The following is a 27,784-nucleotide window of genomic DNA, read 5'->3' as shown; positions in this document are numbered from 1 at the left end:
TGGGGCAGCTGGAATAAAGGATAGCAGGCAGAATGGAGAAATGAAATGAAAGAGGTGAGGGGACAGGAAGAGAGGATAGGGGGAGCACCCGAACCCATAAATGGCGTTACAGCTCCAGTGCCACATACTAAATCCCCATCACGCATGTCAAGAGAGGATCGAGGAAACGTTTTTGAACCGAAACTAGACTCTGCGTCATGTGCGGGAAGCGCTCGGCTCACACTGCGCAAAAAAAAAAAAGCGAACACTGTGCAGTCCACACACTTAATTGTCCAGACCGCCCGGACGGCGCGCTATGTTAAACACGACCCATGGGAATGCGGATGCACGATTACGGTCCTGTTTAGAGCCCTAGGACAGTCGTAGATGACGCAAGTCGACTCCTCGATGCGGCGTTCGAGCGCCCTAGAAAGACGTGTGTACGTGAGCAACCTGCTGTATAAACAATTCCAAATGAACGGGATATCATCTCTTGGACCTGTACTGGGTATGTGCGTACGATTCGCCGCAGCTGCTGTTGCACACAATCGTCGCAAGCTGGTCCAACGGGCGTTGTTGCTCAGGCAGTTTCTTCGTTGGCGCACGCGAAGATACCGCTGTAAGCTCAATGGCGAAGCGGGAGGTTAAAAAAAAAAAAAAGGAATGGAGCGAAGAGCGGAACGGCTGTGAAAGAGAACAACTAGGCGAGGAGGCGGAGAAAAAAAAATAAAAGGAAAGAAAAAAGAGGCAAGGAGGATACAGGAGGAGGAGAAGCGCCGTTGCGAGAGGGGTTTCGGCACGCCAACGAGGAAACTGCCGTTGCTCGCACCCGCTGCTGCTGCCGCTCAGCTAACCCAGCCCGTTGGTGGCAATGGGTGACGTCTAGTCACGCGAAAAAAGACAATCACTTTGCCATCTTGCTGCCACATACGACTGCAGTAAAAAAAGAAAAACTAAGCCTGGAAAAAATAGCAGGGCCCGTCCGGGATTTGAACCCGGGACCTCTCGCACCCAAAGCGAGAATCATACCCCTAGACCAACGGGCCTAACACGGCACATGCGTATTGGTAAGCATATTTAACAATGTAAATTATATTTATAGCCTTTTTGTTTGTCTTTAGTTTTTTATTCCCACTTTCTGAAATTTCATGTCCGGATCACAGATCCTGTGCGCAGGTACGCATGGTCAACACTTCGGGACGTTGCAGCCTGTGCATGTTGTCGCTCGTTGCGTGAGCGGGCGGTGGCACATCGTAAAAGCGACGGCAGACGGTACGGCCTGTACTCGTCACTACGTACTGTACTGGTAGAGAGAACAAGTGCTACGTTCCTCTCGTCCCGAATCGCGTTCAGCTGCAGGCTGTATCGGGTGAGCGGGCTGTCGTACCTTGCATTTTGCGCCTTGCCGTGGCTATTTCCGCGCGGTCTTTGTTACTTGATACGCCGCCGTGCCTCTTCTCTTCTCTACCCTGTTACCAGCCGAAAAAGGGTCTCATGAGTTTTAATGCAACATACGAATGAAACGTCGTCGTCTGATATAACTGTATGGATGCATATTAAGTTTACGCTTTCGCCTGTGCGCTAACTTTCCAGCCGACACTGCAGGCAGGGCCTTCTGAGAAAGCGCAGAAGCTTCGGAAGAGGGAGTGCACGTTGACAAGACGGGAAGTGTGTGGCATCCGTGAGCATTGGTGTGGCGCAGAGCGTGACAGAGGTGCGTACTAGGGAGCCATCGAAAGGGTCTTCACGATAAGAGGTTTTTTTTTTTATTCTGAGGCTTTCTTTTACGGTAGGCGCTAGTGTCAGAAGAATGCATGCAGCAGGTGAGCGGTGTGACCTGCGTTCTTTCCAACAGATTGTTTTACCGGTCCCTTTGAGTGCGTCCATTCGAATCTTGCACGGGTAGGGCCTTGCTCTGCGGGTATTATATATTGGCAGTTACACCACTATGCTTGCAAGATGAGAGTAACTCTGATTATTTTGGCTCCCTTAGCCAATGTGTGGTCAAGGCACCTGGACGGTTTTGTTGCCGCTGCATAAAGCTAAAGGAGGTGAAAGGCCTGCCATGTCTTTTTTGTGCTTGTGTTTCACCTGCAGCAATATGGCCATATCAGCCCTCTTCTTTTGTGACCGTTATGGGTGAGCATGTCTTGCCCAAATTGCTAATGACATTACCCTCTCTGTCTCTTAACGCATACAGTACATCTGGTTTTTACCTACGCCTAGTCTCCTCTTTACGTCTTTTAGGCTACCTCCATTCTTTAGAGCATGCTCGATTCTCTCCATATTAAACTGCCTTATGCCGACTACCTTGCACTTATTAACTTTGATATCTCTGCCGGTTCTAGTCTCTCTGTATGGTTAGACACTTTCATGCTTTGGCGTTTCTTAATCAGATATTTCGTCTCCTGAGATAGCTTGCTGGTATCCTGTCGAACCATCCTACCACCTAATTCTACTACTCACTCCGTAATGGTAGCTGTGAGATTATCATTCATTTTATGAACATTAAGATCGTCTTCCTCAGTTGAAGCAGAATATCTGTTTTGCAGCGGTATTCTGAACTCCGCTATTTTCCATCTTACTGCTAGCTTTTTAATGGACTTCCTCTTCATTAGTTTTTTCCGTTCCCTCTTCAAATCTAAGCTAATTCGAGGCCATGCCATTCTGTAGTCGCTACAACGAACTTTTCTGAGGACCTCTACAGCCATTAGTATGCCATTACTATGAAAATTCTAAGCCGACACAAGTGTGTTTATATCAGGAACCGATGCTAATGAACTTGTGCGAAAGGCTAATAGGATTTTAGCCAAACTACAGAGATAGTCACTGAGGAACGCATTATAAATACCAACAAAACAAAGGTGGTACTTTTCAGAGCAAAGAATTATCGATACAGCTGTAACATTCCCCTAGTCCTAGACAATAATGTAATATAGGTAATGCAGACTGTCAAAACACTAGGCACGTACTTCAATGAACATATGCTCTGGGACCATCACATAGAACTCCTACAAGTCAAACTTGCCCATGTAGTAGGTATTTTGCGGAGATTTCAACGAAAGCTACCAACTAAAATTAAGCTTTCATTCTGTCATGCCCTCTTTCAACCCAATATTCACTACTGCTACCTAATATGGCGAAGTACCACTAGTTTAAAGAAGTTATTAGTGCTACAGAAAAATGCATTAAGGCGATAGCCAACGTTTCATATTTATCGTCCTCAGCACAGCTATTTTCTCGATACAGAATTCGAAATGTTCGTAGGTTATATGAATATTGATTATGAACAGTTTTATAAGACCCAAATTCATCAGAATGTTAGTTTAATTACCTACATAACTAACCTCAGAGAAAACCCAGCACCTCACCGAACATGCCGTCATGAATATTGGTACATACCACGACCACGCACGAATTATGGCTTTCAAGCCCTAAGGCATGCATTGCTCTCTGCGTTGAACCAGTTTGGTCTCACCAATCATTCACGCTACATTGCATGGGTAATGCGCAGGTCAGAAGAGTCAGATTAAGAACAACAATAAAAACAGCAAACATAAAAAGTACAGAACATTGAAATGCACATTTTGTATGAAGTAGTGTTTGTTATTCTCTCTGAAAACGTAATAAAAAATGGCAGAGTTACATGCTTTGTAATGTGAGGTACTCCTCCCATTGTTTCTTTGAGGTGTTATGTATGTTAGTATTATTTTCTTCCAACAGATAAAGGTACTTCGGCATGTGGTACTGTAGTCTGTGCAGGCCATGATTTGTACGTGAAAAGGTAATTAACCAGAATTCTAATGAAATGGGGTGTTTCTAGTGTTCTTCTAAGATTACACAGCTTTATGAAAGTGTTACTGTTATATTTTATGGCTTCTTCGTATTCCATAATGAGGTTGAATCTGTGGACATGCTGTAAAGGAAGCACGTTAAAAGAGGAAAATAGTTCACTTGTTTGGGCGTCATGGGAGCATTTGCTACGTGACAAATGGCTTTCTTCTGCAGTAGGCACAGTTTGTTCATGTTGCCTTGGGTTGTATCAGTCCAGATAAGGCTATAATAATTGTTAGGGGGAAAAAATAAGGAATTGTAAACCGTGAGTTTAATTTTTACAGGAAGCATCTGCCTGAACCGACAAAACAGACTTGTAGCTTTTACCAGCTTTCCTGCCATATGGTCCACGCGCACATCACAACTTAAGTGCGGATTAAAGATTACCCCTAAGCTTTTAGCTTTCTTTACTATTTTTATTTTCTTTGAGCCAAGCTGCAGACTGAACTCCCGACTAATAATTTTTTTTCAGAAGCGCTAATAAGATAGCTTTTGTTTTGCTAGCATTGATTTCTAAACCTTTTACTATTCTAGTCCACTGAAGCAACTTCATTAGTGTTGCATTTGCAGAGAGTTTGAGATCGTAAATATTGTTCGACTGGAAGAAAAGACCCGCATCATCTACGTAAATAATTTAATATGCATGTCTGCAAATATTTATTATATCATTTGTATAAATGTTGGATATTATCGGCCCCAATACAGGGCCCTGTGCTACATTTGCAGTAATATTTAAAACCATTCATTAATTACAACCCACTGCTTGTGATGATTAAGATATGATTTAAAGAGTGTACCAGGAATGCCATGGAAATCGTAATGCTCTAATTTTGTAGATAGGATGGTATGGTCGATTCGATCGAATATTTTTGAGAAATCGATAGAGGTGCCCAAAGTAAGACCTCAAGAACCTTCAAGTAATAATTCTTTCTGCATTAGGAGGGCAATCTCTGTAGTTCAACTTTGACGAAATCAAAACTGCTCCTGAGAGAGAGTCATATGCTTATAACAGAAAGACATTATTCTCTTCCATATAGCCCTTTCTGATCCTTTGGAAAAAAATAGGTAGCACAGAAATTGGCCAACAGTTTGATAAATTGTTTGTGTCACCAAATTTATGTAAAGATACTTACTGTGGCACACTGCATGCTTTCTGGGAAAGTACCCGCTTGCAAGCAAGCATTAAAGATAAAACAATGATGTCCCCGCAGGGGGGCGTCTGCAGCTTGCATGCGTTGGTGAGTGGCGACACTACGGGTTCCCGAGCATCCGCAGGGACATTCCCGCAAGGGGATGATGGTGAACAGTGCATCACCACGGACCCGAGCACCCGCGCCTAGCCGTGCGTGGCATCGCCGTGTCCGGGGAAAAGGGGATCCTGGTGGTTGAGCCGATGCCGAGTGTTTGGACCTTTAAGACCCCTCGGCGGAGGTAACATACCACTTTGCCCCAGCTTCCTGTAGACGGCACTTCTGGCCTGACCCGACCGGGGGAAATCAGCAGTCACCTTTTCCTGTCCTCCTCACCATCTTTCACTTTCTTATCTCTTTATCACAACTCTCCTGTCTCCTACCCACTTGGTTTTTCCTTTTTCCTTGCAGCGAGGGTTAACCTTGTGTGACCGACTACCCTGAGTTGCGTCATATTTGATTTAGTCAGGGTGCACAGCTGGCGTGGGCAGGACTTGCTTGCAAGTGCCTGTCCCGTTCCGAAGTTGGGCTGCATGGTTGGTGGCTGGCACCGTAGCCGAAAAACATTATATGGCCAGCATTCTCTCAGCAACTGATCGCCCTCTGAAGAGAAGGCGGACTTAGGTAACTCAATATTTCATGCAAAAAAGGAAGCAAAGTTTCCCTAAGTTCCAGGTGATTCATAGTGAGCAAACAGATAAATCTGCTAGAATAATCTCCCCATTCACTGTAAAAAAATGTTTGATGGGTGCTTTTGGCTTAGACTACAAGGTTACAAAAATGGCCAGTGGAGACCTCTTACTGGAACTCCGAGATAGCGTCCAACATTCAAAACTGCGATGGCGCCCCACGCTGCGCAAACTTTGAAGGAGACCATGCTGCATACTCCAAGGCGTGTCTGTCCTGGAAGAAAGAAAAAGCAATTATCACACTCAAAACTACTGAAAACATTTCTTTCAAAGGAGCAAGAAGGGAATGCACACAAACAAGCACATTTTCCTTCACAGCAAAAACAAACTTCGGGGATGTCATGCGTGGGCGCGGCACACCACACCACAACAGGCTTCTGCACCTGCCCAGGCCACTCGAAAAGAGCCTGTGGCGAAGCCATCCCCCCCCCCCCCCCCCCCCCCCCTCCTTCCCGGGTAGGTGGCCCTCAAGACTTCCTCCCACAGGTCGAGGTCTAACTCTAACATCCACGTGCCCTCTGCATGGTCGTCCAGCGCCTCTGCAGAGGCGATGGGCACGACCCAGAGCAGCCCCGTGCTGTCCATAGTGACACGAGGATTGGAAGTAGAAGAAGAAAGAGATCGCAGCCTCTAGAAGTAGACGACGCTGAAGTGTAGGTCCATTTCTCTGGTGCCCTCGTTCAGCCGCTGCAGTTCCTTTTCAGTGTAACAACTGTTACACATCTGGTGGAGGTGCGGGGTAGCTCCGTTCTTCCTCGTCGTCACGCTTGAGCTTCCTGGTGTTGTCGCTCGAGGAGGTGAAGGCGGGCATGGGCCGTCCAGGAGGAGCGCGATGGTCGCCTGCCGGCTCTCGATGGTGTTGACCTGCACCTCCGTCTTCAGCGTGCCCTTCTCGTCGACGCCGGCGAGCCGAGGCACCATGGCGCCGGGCCGAACGGCAGCCGCAGCAGGAGGTGCGACCGTCACCACCACCACCCAGGATTTGAACGAAATTCAGCACCTCGCCAAGGGAATGGCCGTCGCCTTCCTCGACGACGTGGATAGGTTGCCGAATCTGTGCCCCGTACAGGTGAATCTTCACGACGATGCCGCACCAAGTAACGCCCTTCAGAAGGTTAAAATCAACCCGGAGTTGTCACCTCATCAGAAGAACCTTCTGTCGTCGCTGCTACTTGATTTTAAAGATTGCTTCGCGGCAAGCTTCAAGGTCGGACGTACGCCGGTAGCCAAGCATCGCATTGTCACCGATTCGGCCACTCCACCAGTTTGTCAGCGTCCATACTGCGTTTCGCCTAAAGAGCGCGAAGCTATTAGGACGCAAGTCGATGAATTGCTTGCAGACGACGTTATACAGCCGTCAACAAGTCTGTGGGCGTCGCCGGTGGTCCTGGTGAAAAAGAAAGACAACACGTTGCGATTCTGTGTTGATTACAGGAAACTGAATAATGTTACCAAAAAGGACGTATACCCACTCCCGAGGATCGATGATGCCCTTGACCGACTCTGGGACGCCAGGTTCTTCTCTTCCTTAGATCTGAAAAGCAGATATTGGCAGATCGAGGTGGACGAGCGAGACCGCGAGAAAACGGCTTTCGTGACACCCGACGGTCTGTACGAATTTAAGGTGCTCCCGTTTGGACTTTGCTCCGCTCCGGCCACATTTCAACGCATGATGGACACTGTTTTAGCTGGTTTGAAGTGGCAGACATGCCTTGTGTACCTGGACGACATGGTCATCTTTTCGTCTAGCTTCGAACAACACTTGCAGCGATTGCGCATTGTCCTTCAAGCTCTTCAGTCTGCACAACTAACGATCAAGCCAGAGAAATGCCATTTCGCCTTCGAGGAGCTCCGTTTCTTAGGACATGTTGTCAGCGCACAAGGTGTTCTTCCAGACCCCGACAAGACTTCCACCATCTCCAGTTTCCCACGCCCAACCGACAAGAAGGCCCTCCGACGTTTTTTGGGCCTCTGCTCGTATTACCGCCGCTTTGTTAAAGATTTTTCTCGCCTAGCTGAGCCATTGACTGCCTTGACTCGAGATGACGCACCCTTCGTATGGGGAAGTGCCCAAGACGCAGCCTTCGAGGAACTCCGCTGCCGCCTTCAAAGTCCACCAATACTAGCTCATTTTGACGAGAATGCAGAGACTGATGTCCACACTGACCCCAGCAATGTCGGCCTCGGAGCGATCCTCGTACAGTGGCAGGACGGCGCAGAGCGAGTAATCGCCTACGCGAGCCGCACACTTTCTCGATCGGAACAGAACTATTCGACGACCGAAAAAGAGTGCCTTGCCGTCATCTGGGCTCTGAGTAAGTTTCGACCTTTCATCTACGGCCGACCGTTTCGTGTTGTCAGCGATCATCACTCGCTATGCTGGCTGGCCTGCATTCAAGACCCTTCTGGCCAGTTGGCCAGATGGAGCCTCCGTTTACAGGAGTACGACGTTACGGTTGTCTATAAATCGGGTCGGCAGCACCAGGACGCGGACTGTTTATCACGAGCGCCCGTGGAACCGGCTACGCAAGACATCCCCGAAGATTGCCCTGTTCTTTGTGCCATTAGCATCTCCCGTATGGCGCAGCTTCAACGAGCAGATTCTGAGTTGGCGCCACTCGTTAAGTATCTGGAGGGTTTGAATTCTCATGTACCTCGTGTGTTTCGCCGTGGACTACAGACCTTCATTCTGCGGCGTGGAGTCCTCTACAAGCGCAACTTTGACAGCAACAAAGAGACGTTTCTGCTTGTTGTGTCATCCCAGTTACGCTCCGAAATCTTAAGCGCTTGTCATGATGAACCATCCGCCGGCCACTTGGGGGTTAGTCGCACACTGGCAAAGATTCGGCTTAAGTATTACTGGCTCAATTTACTCCCATCCGTGCGTAGATATGTAACAACATGCCGGGATTGCCAACGGCGCAAATCTCCTCCTCTGAAGAACCACCACCAAAGACCCCGTTTCAGCAAATTGGCATAGACCTCCTCGGCCCTTTTCCGAAGTCGACCAGAGGAAACCGGTGGATTGCGGTCGCGACAGATTATTTGACCCGATACGCTGAGACCACATCACTTGCAAACTGTACTGCTGCTGAAGTCGCCGACTTCTTCGTCCACAACATCGTCCTGCGTCATGGCCCTCCTGCAGCTATCATTACTGACCGTGGAGCTGCATTTACGGCCCGCTTCACTCAGGCTGTACTCAAGCTCACGCACAACAGCCATAGACGTAAAACAGCCTACCACCCGCAGACAAATGGCTTAGTAGAACGCCTCAACAGGACCTTGACCGACATGCTTTCCATGTATATTGATATCGAGCACAAGACATGGGACGAAATTCTCCCATACGCAACATTCGCGTATAATACCGCGCAGCAAGAGACGACGCAGTTCACTCCGTTCGAATTAGTCTTCGGTCGACAGGTTACCACCCCCCTCGATGCTATGCTACCCGTGGACCCCCCTGACAGTGAGAGTGAACTTGTTGTCGACGTCGCCACCTATGTTCAGAGTGCGGAAGAAGCACGGCAACTGGCCAGACACCGCATTCACCGTCAGCAGCGGATCGATGCTGACCGCTACAACCTTGGACGCCGCTACGTTACCTACCACCCAGGCGACTATGTGTGGGTTTGGACGCCCGTTCGTCGTCGCGGGCTGTCCGAAAAGTTACTGCGCCGCTACTTCGGCCCTTACCTTGTTGTCCGCCGCCTCAGCGACGTAACGTACGAAGTTGCACCAGCCTCGCCAGCTCGTTCATCGCACAACGGCAAGCGCAGCGACGTTGTGCATGTGGTGCGAATGAAGCCGTACTACGAGCGACCCCCCGAGTGACTTTCCGGCTGCATGTAGTCATATTCCGTGATGTCAGACTTGTGGTGTACCTCTTGAACACTTTTTCTCCCCGCTATTCGGTCTGACGGTAACACCGCATCGGGGCGATGCTCCTGAAGAGGGGGCAGTGACACGAGGATTGGAAGTAGAAGAAGAAAGAGATCGCAGCGTCTAGAAGTAGACGACGCATAAGTGTAGGTCCGTTTCTCTGGTGCCCTCGTTCAGCCGCTGCAGTTCCTTTTCAGTGTAACAACTGTTACAATATCGGGTGGTCGGCGGAGCTCTTCGGATCGGTCAAAAAAAGACAGGCTCCGAGTCACGGGGCTCTAAACAATTTAATATAGTCTTTCATTCCATCGAAACACAAATTTAAGATGGCTTTCATAATTCAATGGAACTGTAGAGGAGTTTTGAACAACTACAGCAACATAAAAGACATCCTTGGAGCACACGCTCCTGTCGCTTTATGTCTGCAAGAGACAAATTTAGGGCCTGAAAAAAATAATTTCCCTCAAGAATTATTCTGTTTTCTATCGTGACCGAGAGCAGGCGAGTAGGCTGTCAGGAGGTGTCGCCATCATATTAAAGAACAGTGTCCTGGCTCGTGAGCTAAAACTAAAAACAAGACTTGAAGCTGTAGCAGCCCCTCTGCTTGCGCACAAAACCATAACAGTGTGCTCTGTATATATTGAGCCACAGCTGAAAATAACACTCCTTGACTTAGAGGGTCTTTGAAAGCAGCTACCAGAGCCATACCTGGTAGTTGGCGACTTTAATGCACATTCTTATTTTTGGGGAAGCAAGAAAACTGACGCTAGAGGGCAGCTTATAGAGGATTTTATTCTAACCACTAATGTCTGTCTGCTAAACTCGGGTAAACCCACATACTGTTCCCCATCCTCGGGGAAAATGAGTGTTTTAGATTTATCTTTTAGTTCACCGTCTGTTTTTAGTGATTTTAACTGAATGCCCTGGGTGCACCCAGGGTGCCCTGGGTACACCCAGTTACTGAAGTACTAAACTGCAACATGAAGAACGACCATGTCATGGCCCCTTTAAGCTTCCTGAAAAGTTTTAGTACACAGCTACCCTGGAAGCTTTCACTGTCCAGCTTGCTGTCACGAGGATTATATTTAAATGGCCCTCTGCAACACTTTGTATTTGAGAGCACAATGATTTTTCAGTGGACAGCTGTCAAATGTGCTCTTGAGGTTGTAAGAGAAAATCATTTCTTTACTAGAATGAATTTAGAACTTCATGCATGAGATCCATGAGCAAGGGTTTTGATGTTTTTTGATACTGGCCACACTTTATTCACGCTCTCTGGTGGATAGCACAACCCTCTCAGTTTTATGCTGAATGAGTGTGTACGTGTCTGCTTTCGGCTGAGTCGTGAACAATGCTGCAATGCATGGTCACACCCCACTTTAGTGTTCAGCCTGCCTTTTAATGCTGCTCTTGATGTTGATTGTTGCAATCCGCCCCCATTGCGTTCGTTAAGGCAGCTGGCTGTGTCAACAGTTCTTTCTGAAGCAGCAGTGAGGACAAGAAAAATCCTGAAGTATTTTGTTTTTGGTCTTGAATACTGTATTTATCTTCATAGCATGTTTCGTGTGAGTGGCCATGCCAGGGATGCATTGGCATACAGCAGTAAGGATGGGCAAATATACTAAAATGTTTGAGTTCTTGACTCTGAATGCAAAATGTAGTATCATAACGTGTTCATAATGGTGGCTGTACCAACAGTGACTGATTCACAACTCCAAGAGCCACTCATAGAGGTGACAGAAACGGAGAGGGCTGAAGTGCCTATAGTAGCACGGTAGGGGGGGGTGGGGGTGTCACCCCCCTCCCAAAGCCTGAAATTTTACTTAGGAAAACCATGCTGAACCCCTTATTACAGTGAAAAAAGTCAAAGAAATACATGTTTCAAATGGGACTGCTCCCCTTTAAGAATGATCCATAAATCCACCCTTGTAGCACTGCAACTAAGCATGTTTCACATCCACAGATATAGATTGGCACATAATATATATGACTGTAGTTTTCCAGACTGCTTCTAGAGGTTTAGGAGTACCCAGTAGCTGCAATATAAGTTTCACAGTGTTGAGCATTATTTCAATGCTGTGTTTCATGTTTAACGAACACAGCTGCAGCTGTACGCATCAATTTTCTCTACTTGGGAAATGCTAGCTTGTAATGTCACTGCATAGTAGCGCACTTTACTTGTGATCCACAATATAGACAATGAAAGTCAATTTAGTGTGTGCAATATACGCATTGAATTATTTTACAGTGATAGCTGTTAGGCACCCGTCCCTGGCTTGTGTGTCGTAGTCGTCTAGCGTCGTCACCGGCGGCGTAACCAGTGGGTGCGCTAATGACATCCACCCTCCAGATGGTTGTCATTAACGTACCCACTGGTCATTAACGCACGCACTCTGTATCACAGTCAACCTAGGTCGCATAAGCTGACGGGCGGCTCTGTTTTGAACACCTGCCTACCAGTGCAGGGGTGCATCACATGACCACTGCACCAGTGCGATATGAGGTCACTATCTTTTCTGCCTCAAAATACCCCAGAACTAAACGCCTAAACACCTATCTGAATCTCGCGTTACATAGTCGTAACCGTCCTGTGTTTTTTTTCTTCAATACAACAGGCATCATTGAAATTCAATGCACATGTGCATTCTGATTTCACTAAGTATTTCTTGCCACAAATAGCACTCGCAGGGCATGGGCACAATAAACGCGTATGAGAAAAGGCCTCCAAATTCAGTTGTAGCCTCATTACACTGTGAAAGCTCAGAGCAATAACGTTCATACTATGCACGAAGGGTGGCAAATGAAATCCAGAAACTATTTGAACAGTTAACATTTTCACTGTCATAAAGTGCGAAAATACTTTGCCTTTCTCGCACCACTTTACCATGACCTCAGCCACAAGAGCAATTGCACAACCTGCTACAGGATCTAAAAGTAGCGCGCGACCAAAAATACAGACTGTACCTCAGTATGAACGAATACACTTGAGCCCTGCACGTCCCAGAGGCAAATAGCTCGCTAGGCACTCCAAACGGGCATGCTATAAAGTTTCTATACACTAAGAACAAAGCAAATGCAGTTGCTTCCTTTACAATATCGCCATCCGCCCATATAATGACCATGCCGCTCATACATGCGCAATCGCTGAAAAACAAAAATGGCAGTTACATTACAATCAACACCAGTTCCAATCGCTGGAGCATTACAACAACATGCATAAGTAGCAACGAGGTTTCACTGCTGATGGAAACAGGAGTGCGAATAGCTCACGCACACTGCACGCCCGTTTGCACAGTACGCCGATGACTGCTCTGTGGCTCACGCCGTATTGAATCACTGGTGAACAAGCAGCGCGAACGCCCCTCAGTGAGCAGCGGCAGTCTCCCGGCGGTGCTGAGCAGTGTTGCAGTAGACGAAATGCCCATGCAATCATTGTTGCCGATCGCGTTCAAATCCATGCACGCAACAAGAGTTTTGCACTGAATTCCACCTTGAGATATGAGTGAACGGCGTCAACCTCAGCCTGTGAACATGACCAAAAACAAAAACCCGAGCAGTTAAAGAAAGTATGCCTACACCGCACCTCAAAAGTTCCGCTGTGGCCTGCTGCTGTCGCCCGGTTTGTAAACAGCAACTATGACGCTGTTGCTAAGCTGAGCCCGGACAACATGGCCTGGCTTTCCACCATTAAGGCCACAATTTCTCGAGTTCATTCACGAATACCGCAGGAAGGTTGGATCCAGTTCCTTGATGTGTGCTTTATATTTAAAGAAACGTGCGTGTGCTAGCAGTGCAAGCCACAGTCGAAGAAAAAGGAATTCTCAATTACCAATTGGCCCACTGAAAAGAGCTATAGCAAAAAATTGCATCCGCTCTGCTCTTGTGAACATCAAGTCCGTGACAGTGTCAATGCCCAACTAATGTGACTGGAGCAGGCCGGGTTCCCAGGAGAAATTGTGGCCTCAGTGGTGGAAAGCCAGATTCGTGCGGTGAAGTCTGGTGGGCGGCGCAAGCCAGAAAACGAAAACGCACGTTCGCAGCAGCAACCTGTTATTGTGCCCTACTGGCATTAGGTGTCGCACTGCCTCAAGAAGGTTGCTGACAAATGCAGTGTATGTGTCGTATTTTCAGCCCCTGAAAAGCTGGGATGCATGTGCTGCCTGGTAAATGACGTCAAGAAGTGGCCTGCTTGCAAAATTAGGCACATCAAGCCCCTCTTTAATGTGCGGTTGGTGTGGTGTACAGCATCCCTTTTGCCTGTGGCAAACGTTACATCGGACAGACGGGGGGGGAGGCGCTGCATCAACCAAACGCTTGCTTGAGCATTGTAGGACAGTTTTTTTTTATTTATCACTATACCCACAGTGCCGTGAGGCATTACAGGGGGGGACAAGACAACTCAAACACAGTCAAAAAAGCAGGAAATGCAGATAAAAAGCAAATAGACAAGCAACTGAGTCAAACAAGCATACAGGCAACACTTTTACAAAAACAAAACAAAACAAAAACAACGGCTTAATTACAATGCATATTTCGCAAAGAGGAAAAAAATACATCAGTGGAGGTAATGGTAGCAATATCATGTGGGAAGAAGGACATCTTGAAGAAGTTCGTTTTACACCTGATCTCTTTAATTTTAAAGGCATGATCAAGACGCCGTGAGACATAGTCGGGATGACACAGATAATGCTCCTAGTTAATATCAGTTTTATTGTGAAAGGTACTGTGGAGAAATTTTAGTCTAAGAAGTTTCCTTCGCAGCTGGAGTGATTCCCATCTAAGGTTATTCTTTTGCAGCGGAGACGCTAAAATTCCTGGAAAAATTGGCATTAACAAATCGCACAGCCAAGGGTCCCAACCACAAAAAGCATATTCAAGTACTGGTCTAATATTAGTTTCATACAGGAGCTCTTTGGCATTAGGCGGTAAATTCTTCGCATTTCTGCGAAGAAAACTCGGCCCTCTGGACGTAGTCCATATGGGGATGCCAGGATAAATCTGCAGTAAACACCAAGATATTTATGTTTGAAAACTTTTGACAATGTTTCCACGTTAATACAATATGAAAAGTCATGAGAATTTTTTTTCCTTGTAAAACACATGCACACAAATTTTTTCACGTTAATATCGATGCGCCAATTATTGCACCAGTTAGTAATCAAGGACAAATCATTCTGCAGGGAAATGAAATTGTCGGAATTATGAATGACCCTATATAGAACGCAGTCGTCTTCAAACAGACGCATTTTTGAAGAAATACCGCAACATATATCATTCATCATCATCATCATCATCAGCCCTACTACACCCACTGCAGGGCAAAGGCCTCTCCCATGTCTCTCCAATTAACCCTATCCTTTGCCAGCTGCATCCACCCTTTGCCTGCAAACTTCTTAATCTCATCCGCCCATCTAACCTTCTGCCGCCCCCTGCTACGCTTACTTTCTCTTGGAACCCACTCCGTTACCCTTAAAGACCAGCGGTTATCTTGCCTTCGCATTACATGCCCTGCCCAAGCCCATTTCTTTCTCTTGATTTCGACTAGGATGTCATTAACCCGTGTTTGTTCCCTCACCCACTCTGCCCGCTTCCGATCTCTTAACGTTACACCTATCATTTTTCTTTCCATGGCTCGCTGCGTTGTCCTTAACTTAAGCTGAACTCTTTTTGTTAGCCTCCACGTTTCTGCCCCGTAGGTGAGTACCGGTAAGATTATGCTGTTGTACACTTTCCTCTTGAGGGAAATTGGTAAACTGCCACTCATGATCTGCGAGAATTTGCCATATGCGCTCCACCCCATTCTTATCCTTCTAGTTATCTCCCACTCATGATCCGGATCAGCTGTCGCTACCTGCCCTAAGTAGACGTATTCCGGCACAATTTCTAGGCTCTCGCTGCCAATTGTGAACTGTTGTTCCCTTGCTAGGCTGTTGAACATTACCTTGGTTTTCTGCATGTTAATTTTTAGACCCATCGATCTGCTCTGCCTGTCTAACTCGTTGATCATGATTTGCAGTTCACCTCCTGAGTGACTCAGCAAGGCAATGTCATCAGCAAATCTCAGATTATTTAGGTATTCTCCATTTATTCTTATTCCCAACTGTTCCCAATTCAGGCCTCGAAATACCTCCTGCAAACATGCGGTGAACAGCATTGGCGAGATCGTGTCTCCTTGCCTGACGCCCTTCCTTATTGGAATTTTATTGCTGACTTTATGGAGGACTATAGTAGCTGTGCAGTTGCTATATATATCTTCCAGTATTTTGACATAAGGCTCTTCTACCCCCTGATTACGCAATGCCTGTATGACTGCTGAGGTTTCCACTGAGTCGAATGCTTTCTCGTAATTAATGAAAGCTATATATAGAGGTTGGTTATATTCTGCGCATTTCTCTATCACCTGATTGATGGTGTGAATATGATCTATTGTAGAATATCCTTTACGAAAGCCTGCCTGATCATTTGGTTGATTAAAGTCTAACGTTGCCCTGACTCTATTAGCGATTACCTTAGTAAATACTTTGTAGGCAATGGATAGTAAGTAAGCTGATCGGCCTGTAATTTTTCAAGTCCTTGGCGTCTCCCTTCTTATGAATTAAGATAATGTTTGCATTCTTCCAAGCTTCTGGTACAGTCGAGGTCATAAGGCATTGCGTATACAGGGTGGCTAGTTTTTCTAGCACGATATCATTCATGTAGATTAAAAAGAGGAATGGCCCCAGTACCGACCCCTGAGGTACACCAGACAATATGTCTGCCTGATCAGACTCCGCTCCATTTAACACTACTATTTGACGTCTCAAATGTAGATATTCTTTAATCAAGGCAATAACTGAACAATTTATGTTGTACCAGGATAGTTTTTCAAGCAGTAAAGAATGGTGGACTAAGTCAAAGGCTTTCCGGAAATCCAAATATAAACAGTCTATAGTGAATCTGTCATCCAAGGCACCAGCCAGATCACATGTGAATTCGGCCAATTGCGTGACACAAGAAAATCCAGTGCGGAAACCATGTTGCTGGGGGGATAACGAAAAAGCGTTCAAATGATTCATTATGTTTGTAAAGAAGATATGTTCAAGCACCTTGCAGCTAATACTCGTTAGCGAGATCGGACGGTAATTTGAAACGATACTGCGGGGCCCCGACTTGTGCACTGGCACGACGTGAGCAAATTTCCAGTCATCTGGCAAAGCACTTTCTTGAAGCGATTTTGTGAAAATAACAAACAAGTATTTTGATACCGGGCCCGTGCACGAAGAAAGTAATGCAGATGGTAAGCCGTCTGGCCCAGTGGCTTTCGAAGCATTCAATTTTTCTAGCAATGTTCGAATTCCGCGCAGATCACAAACGATGTCTTCCATGTGTTCTGCGCCCACATTGGTTGCCTGCGCATTATAGTGACGGCTGCTCAGGCGACCAGCAAACAGAGAACTAAAGTACTCGTTGAAAAGTTTTGCTTTTGCAAAGTCGGTATGGATCAAATTGTCATCATCTTAGAGCGGTGGAACTGATACTGCATCTTTGCTGCTCAATTTGATAAGTTGCCAGAGTCGTTTTGGGCGCCCCTGCATCCTTGAAGGAAAAGACTCAAAGAACTTAGCTTTTTCTATTTTCAAGACGCATTTCATGCCCTTAGGTATTTGCTTCCGTTTTTGGCTCAAGCGGAACGGAAGCGATTTCTTATGCGCAGCATAAGTAGTCGCCCTTTTTCTGGCGATCCTGCGCACCTCCCGATTACACCAAGGCATAGATCTACTGCGTCGCGGCATCATTATCCATGATGGCACATATTGATCGCCCAACTCGAGAAGTTTATTTCTGAAAATGTTCCACAACGTCTGCAAATTTTCGGTTTCCGCTAAAGTTTAGAAGACATCGTAATATGCATCTAAGGAAAGTGCTATATCGTTTGTACGGGCTTTTTGATAGCTGTAAATGCGTCGCCGAGCACAATTATCAATATTTGCGTAGTGCAAATTCATCTCACAGAAAACAACATCATGGTCACTAATGCCTGGAAGTACTACAGGAGGACTCGCAGCCGTGGGAGCGTTTGTGAATATCAGATCTAAAATATTAGCTCCACGCGTAGGCTGATGGACCAACTGAGTCAGAGCATAAGAGCAGTAAATTTCAATGATTGCGTTGGTTGATGCACTCTGTACTCTCAAAGTAGGCTCTTGATCCCCCCAGCTAACTTCTGGAAGATTAAACTCACCTCCTATTACCATGTAGTCCGTTTTTGCAGCCTCAATTGCATCATTCAGCTGCTCATGCAAAACTTTTCCCGGATCACTCGGTGGGCGGTAAAATGAACACAAAGAAACAGTTTTACCATTTTCAAGTCTAATGAGAGCCCAGATGGCCTCACGTTGGCCAACCTCTATTTCAAGTACCCTAGAGTTAATTGCCTCGTCGATTAGAATGAAGACACCTCCTCCACGACAGTTTCTGTCCTTCCGGTAGCAAACATAATTTCCGGGAAAATTTCTGTATCGCTAACAGTTTCATCTAGCCAGGATTCGGATTCGAGCTCCACAGAGGGCCAAGTCATGTCAAGGAGGGCAGCGAAGTCATCTGTTTTATTCTTAATGCTTCTACAGTTTACAATCAAGACCAATCGAAGAGACTGATTCGCGAATTTTTGTCAATGAGTAGGGACTACCTGGTCAAGCGATTCATCAAATATATACTTGGCACCGTTTAGGTACATGGTATCATATTTCAGATGCCTTTTGTCAGTTTCTTTTTAACCTCTTTACTATATTCTAACAACCGCTTCCTTTTCTTTCTAACGGTCGCAGAAAAATCTACCGATGTGCTTATCTTGGATCCTTTAAGTTCCTTTGGGTTTGACAAAACCGCTTGCTTATCTTTGTACGAAGTGATGTTAGCAATAATCGGTCGAGGTAGATCTTCTGAAAAGTTCCCTAAGTGATTTGCCCTTTCAATTGCAATATTGTCGCATTTCAAAGTGGAGGAGCATAGGTCTTTCACTTTCCTTTCTACTGTCTGATGCTATTTTCGTTTGTCTTTATTTTCAATACCAAAGAACACTAAATTGCATCGTCTGCTGCGGTTTTCAATGTCATCCAGTTTACGTTAGAGAGAGCGCAGCCTTGTGTCCCGTACTTCACAGCGTTTTTTGCACTGTAACACGGTGTTTTTCATTTCATCCATCTTAACTATTGCCAATTCTAGTTTTGTTATGCGGGCATTTAGGCTGGCCATTGCAGATTTATTTCCAGCTTGGTACTTTTCAATGTCAGACAGTTTGTTTTTTATCTCCTGCTGACGACTTAGAAGCTGTTGCAGGACTGTGTTATTGCCAAGCCCCGGATTTAGCTCAACGTCTCCGCACTGAAGCAACAGAAGAAAATAAAATGCAGAACGGCGATATAACACAAAGTGGTTCGGCACAAGCAACTATGGCGGAACGAATGAGAAATGAGACTTGAAAAAAGCACAGGGGGTGGAACCGGCAGTGCATATACTGAGTGCTTACGATGAAAATCGGTGCCACTAACCTGCTGTAAGAAGAGCGTGTGCGTGAATGGTATAGCCATGTCTGTACTGGTTCCACGCCCCAACTGCTGAGTGAAGTTCTACGCCTTTTGTAATCTGTAGCAGTCTGGATTATCGGTCCAAGGTTCGTTGGGCGGAAGCGGGCAGCGCCCAAATTCAGCGTTGAAGCACACTTCCTGATCCCTTTCGTTGCGGTCAAAGTTGGCAGTTGTCCATGGCGGGCAGATGAACGATGATTCCCCGTCCGGCGACCGTTGTGCAGATAAGCCGTTAAGTTGATTCTCCAGAAAGGGTTGGCTTGCACTTGAACAAAGCAGAGCCTGCAGTAAGAAGAGCACGCGCGTGAATGGTACAGCCATGTCTGTGCCGGTTCCACGGATTCATTAAGTGGAGGAGGTCATTTAGCTGACCACATTCGTGCACGAGCCAGCATTCAAGGCGTTTTTGAAAAAAATACGTGCGTTGTGCATGTTTAGCACTCAGAAGAGCGGGGAAATTTTTGAAGCATGCTGTATCGGCTGAAAAAGAGAACTGTGTCAGCAGCCCTTCTGTTGTACTCCAGACAAAAGAAATAGATTATCTCAAGGCAAAAGTGCTCATTGGGTCAGCCAGGTAGTTGATGTGTAGGCACGCCGATGTGTTGAATGTGAGGGGCAAGACACCATTATGCCTAAGATTTTGTTTTGGCTTTTGTTGCCTTGAATATTTGTTATCTTGTCGCAGAAATACTTTTCAGCCCCAGGGGTCACTAGTACCCATGTGCACACAAAAAGCCTGTTTTGTGGATTAAACCTCAGTTGAAGTCTGGCGTCCGTGGTGCCTACTCTCTTCGTCTGTCTGTTTTTGTGCACTGGAATGATGTCTCATATTTCTTGCACAGTGTGCTTTAGTGAGTTTATGGCTTCCTCATAACTGGAATGACAACAAACAGAAAGGCGGAAGGCATTGCCTAAATGACTGATTAAGAAAACATTCTCATTCCCTTCAGAGTTTCAGTGGCAGGCACATACCAAAGCATCGCAGGGACTGTGGTTGTCATTCTCTGTTGTGGCATGCCAAGGTGGTCGGTCGTTCCAAAGATAAATCGAGAAGAGAAATTCTTGAGGCGTCATTGATTTACAAATTTGGCAAGGACACGTGCATCAGTGATACGTCACTCGCTCTTCCGCAAAAAGAAATTCTTAATTCAAGATAATGCTGTCTGATTTGCCCTCTGCTGTATTGTACGCCTTTGGGTTTTATCTTAGTCTGGCTGTCTGTCTGAATGTTTCCTACTACTCTAGTGGTATTCCTGATTTTCTTTTGTGTTCACAAAATCTCTGGTTACATTTTTTCGCTGTGTGGTTGGGCATGTGCCTTGCTGTTTTCTTCCAGTGGTTTCTTGGAATAAACCTTCTGTTGTCAGCGCTCATCCTGTGGGCTCTTTTTTTCTGTCCTGTTGTGCTGTGCTATGTCTTGTTCAAATATGCTATACCAACAAGCCCAAACTACCTCTTTGTTAAGAAGGAACAGCATTTTTGTTTTCTTCAGAGCACAATGAGCCTTAGTAGCGGGAAATGTGATGAGCATTGGATTGAGTTGAGCAACTGTTTTCCTATGGTATGCGAGCGTGTTGTGTTTGTTTGCTGCTATTCTTTCACTGTCTGGCCATCCCAGCAGCATTGTCGCAGCACTGTGACCAACAGTCGTGTGTTTACGTTCGATCCCTGCCAGGTTGTCTGTAGTGCCTTGAGCTGTGCTGCCTTATTTTGGGTGATTCCCAGGAAGGCAGCTGAGTTTTCCCTTCTTGTGCCTGCAGCCTTGTCGACGGACTCAGCTGGGAGCACGGTGAGCGCGTGCACATGGCTGCAGAAGAAGGCCGTGCACGGCTACGCCGATGGCTCAACCGGAGCCTCAAGGTGGAGATGAGTGATGGCCGCATCCTTGTAGGCAGCTTCCTCTGCACCGACCGAGACCAGAACGTCATCCTGGGCTCCTGCTCAGAGTACCTGCAGCCAGGTGGGGGGGCCTCTCTCACCCAGAGAGTGTCGGCTGCACTGACATGTGGTGTTCACGAAGTTCTTTTAGAGCGCGGCTCTTAAGCGGCCGTTCATGACCATATGTGCAACCTGGCGCCAAACAAAAACCTGTGTGCGCCACGTGGGTGCGTACAGTGCTGTTGCTCACGCGGACATGGCACCAGAGTTGCAGTGCGCATGAACCTTGTGTGGCGCTAAAGGAATCACTGCCATGCATGCCACAAAAGGACCCAGAAGCTCATAGAAACAACCCATTTACTCATTCAGAGTGCATAACCTTGTGTGTGTTATGTAGTGGTGCCCTCTCCACTTTGCTTGCACGCGGTGGTGCTGGGTGGGAGAGAAGAAACTCTGAAACCTTGCCTGATCGATGGCGATGTGAGGCTCAGCGGGAGGGCATTTGTACTTTGGGCACCGTGCGTATGTGTGCGCCTGCTTTGGTGCGAAGTGACACGGTGTGGCCTGTCTATAAAGGAGGCTTCGTGCCATCAGTCAGCCCGTGCCATAGTTTAGCTTCAAAGAAGCGCACACAAAATCGAAACGCCTAAAGACCTGCGCTCAAATTTCGCATTAGGGAGTATCGCCTGTCAATTGTTTTCTGTCTGTGTCACCAGTTAAATCCAACTTCCTGGGCAATAAATGTGTGTTTGGTGCCAAACAGGCATCAACACAGCCAGCAAGAGCTGCAGAATTGATTTTTACAAAAGAAAGAAAATTGGATGGTGGGATCCTCATTGTTTCCTTAAGAGGGGACGCGGGCCAGTTTAGTCAATATTTTCTATTTAATTTTTTTTCGTGGCCCCCAGGTCTTCATCTGTCTCGTGACAAAAAATTGTAGCAAAATACGCAGTTAAATTCAGAAAATGTAATTTTTCTTTATGTGTCATAATTTAAAATTGTGAGTGAATAAAGCTTCCGATGATCTCGGCGTATCGCCAGTTGTGCAGGTTTCCGAAGATGGAGCACCGCCATCTTAGAATTACCGTGAAGAAGAGAGGTCAAAAGATCAGAGGCTCTGTTGGCTGCATTGCCACATTTCTCCGACCAAAAGAACAAATATACGAAGGCCATAAACGAGACAAATGAGAAAACTATAAGGTTTATTTTTTTCTGCTTTCACTTTTTCTTGCGATTGCTATCACTCATTCATTCGGCATTTCGTAACAAATGACAGAATGATTCTGCTTTTTGCACATGAATCCTGAGGCATTGAGAAGTGCACTAAAGCTCTCGACTTTTCTATGTACATTAACCTTTGAAATTTATTTTTGTACAAAACATTTTCATGCAAATATGCATGCAACAGTTGAACTTTTATTTCCACAAGTGCTGGACATAAAAGAAGAAAACTAATTGCTTCTTATTGGAAGCTCGCTTATTGGAAGGTTCTCTTGGCCTTGTACTTTTGTGACGGTGCACGTTTTTATTGGGTGTCATAGCACTGTGATTTCGGAAAAGGCCCTTGATCATTCTTGCTGCTTTGCCAGTCACAACAGATTTTAGCCATCTTATTTTGTGCAAGATAGTAAGCTGATCCTTCTTGTGAAGAATTCCAAAGTTCTTGCCATTACATGTCTCTGTGCAATTTTGTCAGCTCCAACCTCAGGACCTTCAGCTGGCAGGCTCTTATTTTGGCTGCAACAAACTTCTTTTAGTTCCTCCTGGAGTTTTGTGATGTATGTAAGGGTCTTGTTGTCATATTTGATGGATTCGATAGAGTCCTGCTCACATTCTTTCACCGGGACCACTGTCTCGACCACGGTCGTTTACTTGGGTATGCAGAGCAGTAAGTCTGGCCAACAAAACTCTTGAGTTGTTTTCCATTGCCCTTATGGCTATTCATGGAGGCGTCAGTATCCGATAAGAGTCAGGTCAACTAAGACCAGAGAACTAATTTCTTCGCCTTGCATTGTTCCGTGCTGTTGCATTCATTTGCACTGCATGGTGGCTTCGGAGTTGAAAACAGGTTTCTTCATTAGTCATGGCTTTCACTTGCATGCAGTTTGTTTCCTCCTGCAGTTTTGGCACCAGCCTATTTCAGTCACATTCGTTACAAGGAGACATTTTTAAGGGTGGATGGTGCCTGTGCCCACTGCAGGACAAACGCCTCTCCCATATCTCCCCCGTTAACCCTGTCCAGTGCCAGCCATAGTCACATGGGACAGGTTGCATGGGACGAACAGACAAACAACAAGCTACATTCTATAAAACCCGTTTTGGGAGAATGGAGATCATGTAAACATCAGGAGCGTTTTACAGAAGTTGTTTTGTGTCGACTACGCATTGCACACACACACCTTACACACAACTTCTTACTGACAAAAAAAGACAAACCTCTCTGCGAAATGTGTGGCGATGAACTCACAGTAAACCACATTTTAATTGTATGCACAAAACTGGAACAACTGAGGGAAAAATATTTCACAACATTCTACAATGAATACATCCCACTACACCCCATGTTACTTTTAGGAGATCAAGCACTGGTTGATTTTTCAAGCATTTTTAAGTTTCTCAGAGAAGCCAATGTTTTAAACAAACTTTAGATATAAAAAGCGTAACCTTTAACAAAAGCTCTAACCGTGTGTTTGGCGCATCATAGGCTCAGTTCCTTTTTCGCCATTAAAATCAATATAACTAACCATGAGGAGGGGACAGTGCTGGTGGAAAACTAAAAAAAATTATTTTGAAAATTATCCAAAGAGAATAGTTTGCAAGGAAAGTTTTTGCAGTACTGTGGGGCCCAGCTAACTTTTTATGTCAAGGCTCGAAATGAGGTTAAAATGCTCTCTGTGCTAACTGTGATATCAGTGATCAAGTGGTCATGATTTTGAACCCTGACAGATGGAAGCACACTATCTCTCCTAATGAAACTAAGTGTTAAGTACCATCAATAACCTCACACTGTTAGGGTTAGGCTTGGAAAGAGACCGCAAAATAGCTTCCAGCTCCCTTCCTGTTGGAGGTAGATCAAACTAATATGCTTGTAGTGCGAGGTTCATGGGTAGAGACAAGTGGAAGAAGATTTAGGTGCGCCTTAAGTCCCACTTTATTTTCGGACTAATCACAGACCATTTTGCTATACAGTCAGTGCATGTCAGGCAGCGCGGTTGAAAAGATTGAGAACCCCTGGTCTCTAGCTTCAAGTTTCACCTGTTCTGCTACTAAATGGCTTTCTAGCGTAAGCGCATGTGCCTTGGAAACAGGTCATAGCACGCACATCTGTGGGCAGTGGTTGAGAGCGGGGCAGAGAAAGGTGGTTGTATGTGCAGGTGATATCCCTTTGAGTTGAAAGTGTGGTGTTGCTTTGAATAGTGGAGTCTCAGGTTCCAGGTTTTTTATGTTTCCCTGCTATTTGCTTCATGCTGATGTAAGAAGTGTTGAGGTTGAACTCGGTGTATGAGTTAATAAACAATGCAATGGTAAAATGAGTGACTCATAGGAGGACCTGCTATGCATGATTGCGGACCTACACAGACAGAGTGCAGCAGTAAGGTTAAATGTTCAGGCAGTTTTGGAAGCGGACAGTTGTTTACCATAGCTATGCATTAGAACTTAGAAGTAATGAGGGATTACCCGAGTAGAGACTGCAGATCTAGGTGATGTGAAAAAAAATTTTCACAGGAATAGGCTGGGCTGCATCATATTTGCCAGGCACTCTCAGGATATGAACAATGGTTTGTAGATATCCCTCTCAAAGAAATGTATAACAGTTGTATGCTACCATTGGTCATCTAAGAGGTGAGAACTTGGAAGACAACAAAAAGGCTTAAAATTTAAGGGATTATGGAAAGTAAAATGATAGGGGCAATATTAAGAGACAAAGAGGGCAATTTTGACTGGAGAATGACCTTGTTTTATTAAAGATTAAAAGAAGGAAATTGGCTAAGGGTGGTGTAGGCAACAGATGCCCTGTTGCCACCACATTGCAGCATTATCATGTAGTATGTAGGGTTTTTTTTAACTCCAGGAGGGCAGTGGTATTTTTATTCCGAAGACATTCACTGCCACATCGTAGGGCACAGAAGTGTTTGCCAGTTTGCCTCCACTAAAATGTGACAGCCTTCGAGATTCAATTCCTTGTGCTCTGCAGCCTAATCCACTGGGCCAGATTGGTGGTGAGTAGGGCAGATTCTGAGGAATGGTATACATTCTGCCTTTGCTTCAGCAGCAGATTGTGACCTGAACATAATTAATTTTTTTATTGAGTACTGCTGCACCTATAGATTAATTTTGTTGAAAGGCATATTGGTTGTCATGGCAATTGTGTGCTTGTCTATGAAGAGGATCTAAGTTATTGGGCATTTCTTTATATTTCACATCTAAGCCATATGAGACAGGTTGTTCCCTCGTTTATGCTAGAATAATGTGGAGCTCCTTACAGCCTGTATAGAATGGATGCACAGGTGTGTGCACAAAATATTTTTGTTAAGTACCTACTTTCTGACAACATAACTGCTGCGGCTTTCCCCTTCGACTGTTTCTCTTGTCATGGCGGCTTAGATGAGCTGGCGTTGTGTGTGTGTGTGAAAGAAGATCCAGAAGAACATCTCAACTTCGGTGTCTTTCACATAGGTCTGCTAGAGGCACGCTTTAATGGTAGCTAGTGCACCCATTCTCGTGAGGTGAAAGTGTATCGATAGATGTTGCAAGGAAAAGAGGCTGATCTCACTAGAAATGGACCATGTAGTGTGAAACCTGATCCTCTAAGGGTAGGCTACACTGTCGTTCACTCCCATTTTGAATCATGTATTGGGAAATTTTTTAATCTGGCTTTGTCGCCAATAAATGCTGCACAAACATAAGCGTAGCCATAAAGAGCTGTAGAGTCAATTTTTTCCAACAACAAAAACTGAATGGCATTGTCCCCTGTGGCAGGAAGTTTCTTTTCAAGCACCCCACTGCCTGATGTTTGAAAAAATGCATTGTGTATATTGATCTGCCCCCCCTTCAAGAGTTGCCTATGTATGATGGACCCCTGTGGTGGTTCTGTGCAGACAGCAGCAGCACCGTGGAGCCACGCATCCTTGGCCTGGCCATGGTCCCTGGCCAGCACATTGTCTCAGTGCATGTGGATGAACAGTGCAGCAGCAACTGATGTGGACAGCATGCTGCGTTGTGCTTTGCACGGCGGCAGTTTCTGCAACGACAAATAAAAACGTACTTTGTGTCAAGCAGTTGATAACTGCTGCTATACAAGTGGCAGATGCCCCTCAAGCGAGGCACCAACTGTCAAGACGGCATGGTTGAATCACCTTGCGCCTGCTAATGTGATATTGCACGGGATTAACCACCATTAAATTTTATTTTGCATTTTTTACAAGGATACAAACAGCTGCTGATTAGCAGCTTGACGAAGGTTGCTGCCTCTATATTTGATATAGGGAAGGCATGGGAGACATTTAGGTAAAGCAGTGTCGCTGATGTTGATGTTGATGAAGAGCACGATCTGGAGGGAGCCACGAGGACTTGCATCAGCACGGCATCCGAAGCGGTATTGGGGAAGATATCAGGTAAGGGCTCTTGGAGCACGTGGTAGGAATCATCGCTGAAGAACCGATAAGCTGCTTTATCGGTAACGCAGTCCAGCGTGTAGTGTTGTTTTTCAGCAGTGCAAGGGACAAAGGACGAGACAAGTGCACAGACACAGCGCTGAACTTACAACTGGTTTTATTGAGGTGATTTCCACTTCTTAGATACAGTGGCAACCAATCCCAAATGAAAAAAAAGATACACAAAATGGCGAGAATGACAATTCCTGAGCACAGGGTTACAGTGGCGCAAGACCAGCTGCGCACATTTTTCTATTATCGTCAAGAAAACGCAGTTCTTTTGCAGACAGAGCTATTTAGGCAACGCTTACGCCTTCATCTTTGAAACTAAGGACTTCAAGGGCTTCTATGATTTCACGAGTGATTTTTGTTCGATTATATGACAGCACGCCGCACGAACTGAAAAATTGGATGACACAGCGCTTTCTTGTTCTTTTTTCTTTCCTCTGTGCAGTCTCTGCAATGAATGCCAAGGTGACGGGATGCGGTGTTGCTCACGTCGTTGAGGCAACGACCAGTTTGTCCCGTGTAGTGCTTGCCACATGATAGTGGAAACCTGTACACAACATTGTTGCTACATGGTACAAAAACTTTTTGATGTTTCTTATCACAGCCTACCATCCTTGCATTGCTGCTGTTTACAATGTGGCAGAGAGTTGAGAGCTTAGCGGGCACGGAAAAAACATTTACATTGGCACGCGCGCCCATCCTTTTGAGATTGTGTGAAATGTGGTGTAGATAAGGAATAACCACACTTTTTTTTCTTCCTTGTGCCTTTCAGTTGCATTACTATGGCCTGAATTTATGATCTCTCTTAACAGGTTCCCTTGTGCTGCTGAAAAACAAGGTCACACCAACTTGCCCAAGCTTCTACAGTATCTGCGTGTAGCCATGTTACGCTGGGCCGAATAACAAGTCAGAGGCTGCGCGGAAATATGCGCAGAGTGTGTCGCCACATCACCCCCCGCGGAGTGGAGAGCCCTCAGAGCTTGTAAAAATCTGTGCAGCGTGTAGTGACGGAAGCAGGCTGCGATGTCGGGGGTCGTGGATGGACGCCTGTGGGTACACCGGTATTTCCCGGTTCGGCGGAATCGATGTAGGCTGGCTTC

General features: G+C 45.9%; 1 protein-coding gene and 1 non-coding gene across 2 annotated transcripts; one reads left to right on the top strand and one right to left on the bottom strand.

Moving 5' to 3' along the window:
• Positions 1–953: 953 nt before the first annotated feature.
• TRNAP-UGG (transfer RNA proline (anticodon UGG)) lies at positions 954–1,025 on the bottom strand. The gene has a single exon. It is a non-coding gene; the product is annotated as a tRNA-Pro (tRNA).
• Positions 1,022–26,297, top strand: Sbat (LSMD1 domain-containing protein Sbat). The gene is made up of 4 exons (XM_077655784.1): positions 1,022–1,046; positions 1,143–1,251; positions 20,904–21,103; positions 26,121–26,297. Exons 1-4 carry the CDS (start codon positions 1,037–1,039, stop codon positions 26,219–26,221), a joined length of 420 nt encoding a protein of 139 aa, XP_077511910.1. The 5' UTR covers positions 1,022–1,036; the 3' UTR covers positions 26,222–26,297.
• Positions 26,298–27,784: the final 1,487 nt, after the last annotated feature.

The sequence above is a fragment of the Amblyomma americanum genome, chromosome 2, assembly GCF_052857255.1.
Source record: "Amblyomma americanum isolate KBUSLIRL-KWMA chromosome 2, ASM5285725v1, whole genome shotgun sequence".
Classification (NCBI taxonomy): Eukaryota; Metazoa; Arthropoda; class Arachnida; order Ixodida; family Ixodidae; genus Amblyomma; species Amblyomma americanum.
This window is presented reverse-complemented; position numbering and strand designations above follow the sequence as displayed.

Coding starts and splice junctions, on each gene's coding strand:
- Sbat (XM_077655784.1), top strand. Junction 1,252..20,903: donor CGTAAAAGCGACGGCAGACG/GTACGGCCTGTA, acceptor TTGTGCCTGCAG/CCTTGTCGACGGACTCAGCT. Junction 21,104..26,120: donor CTCAGAGTACCTGCAGCCAG/GTGGGGGGGCCT, acceptor GGTTCTGTGCAG/ACAGCAGCAGCACCGTGGAG.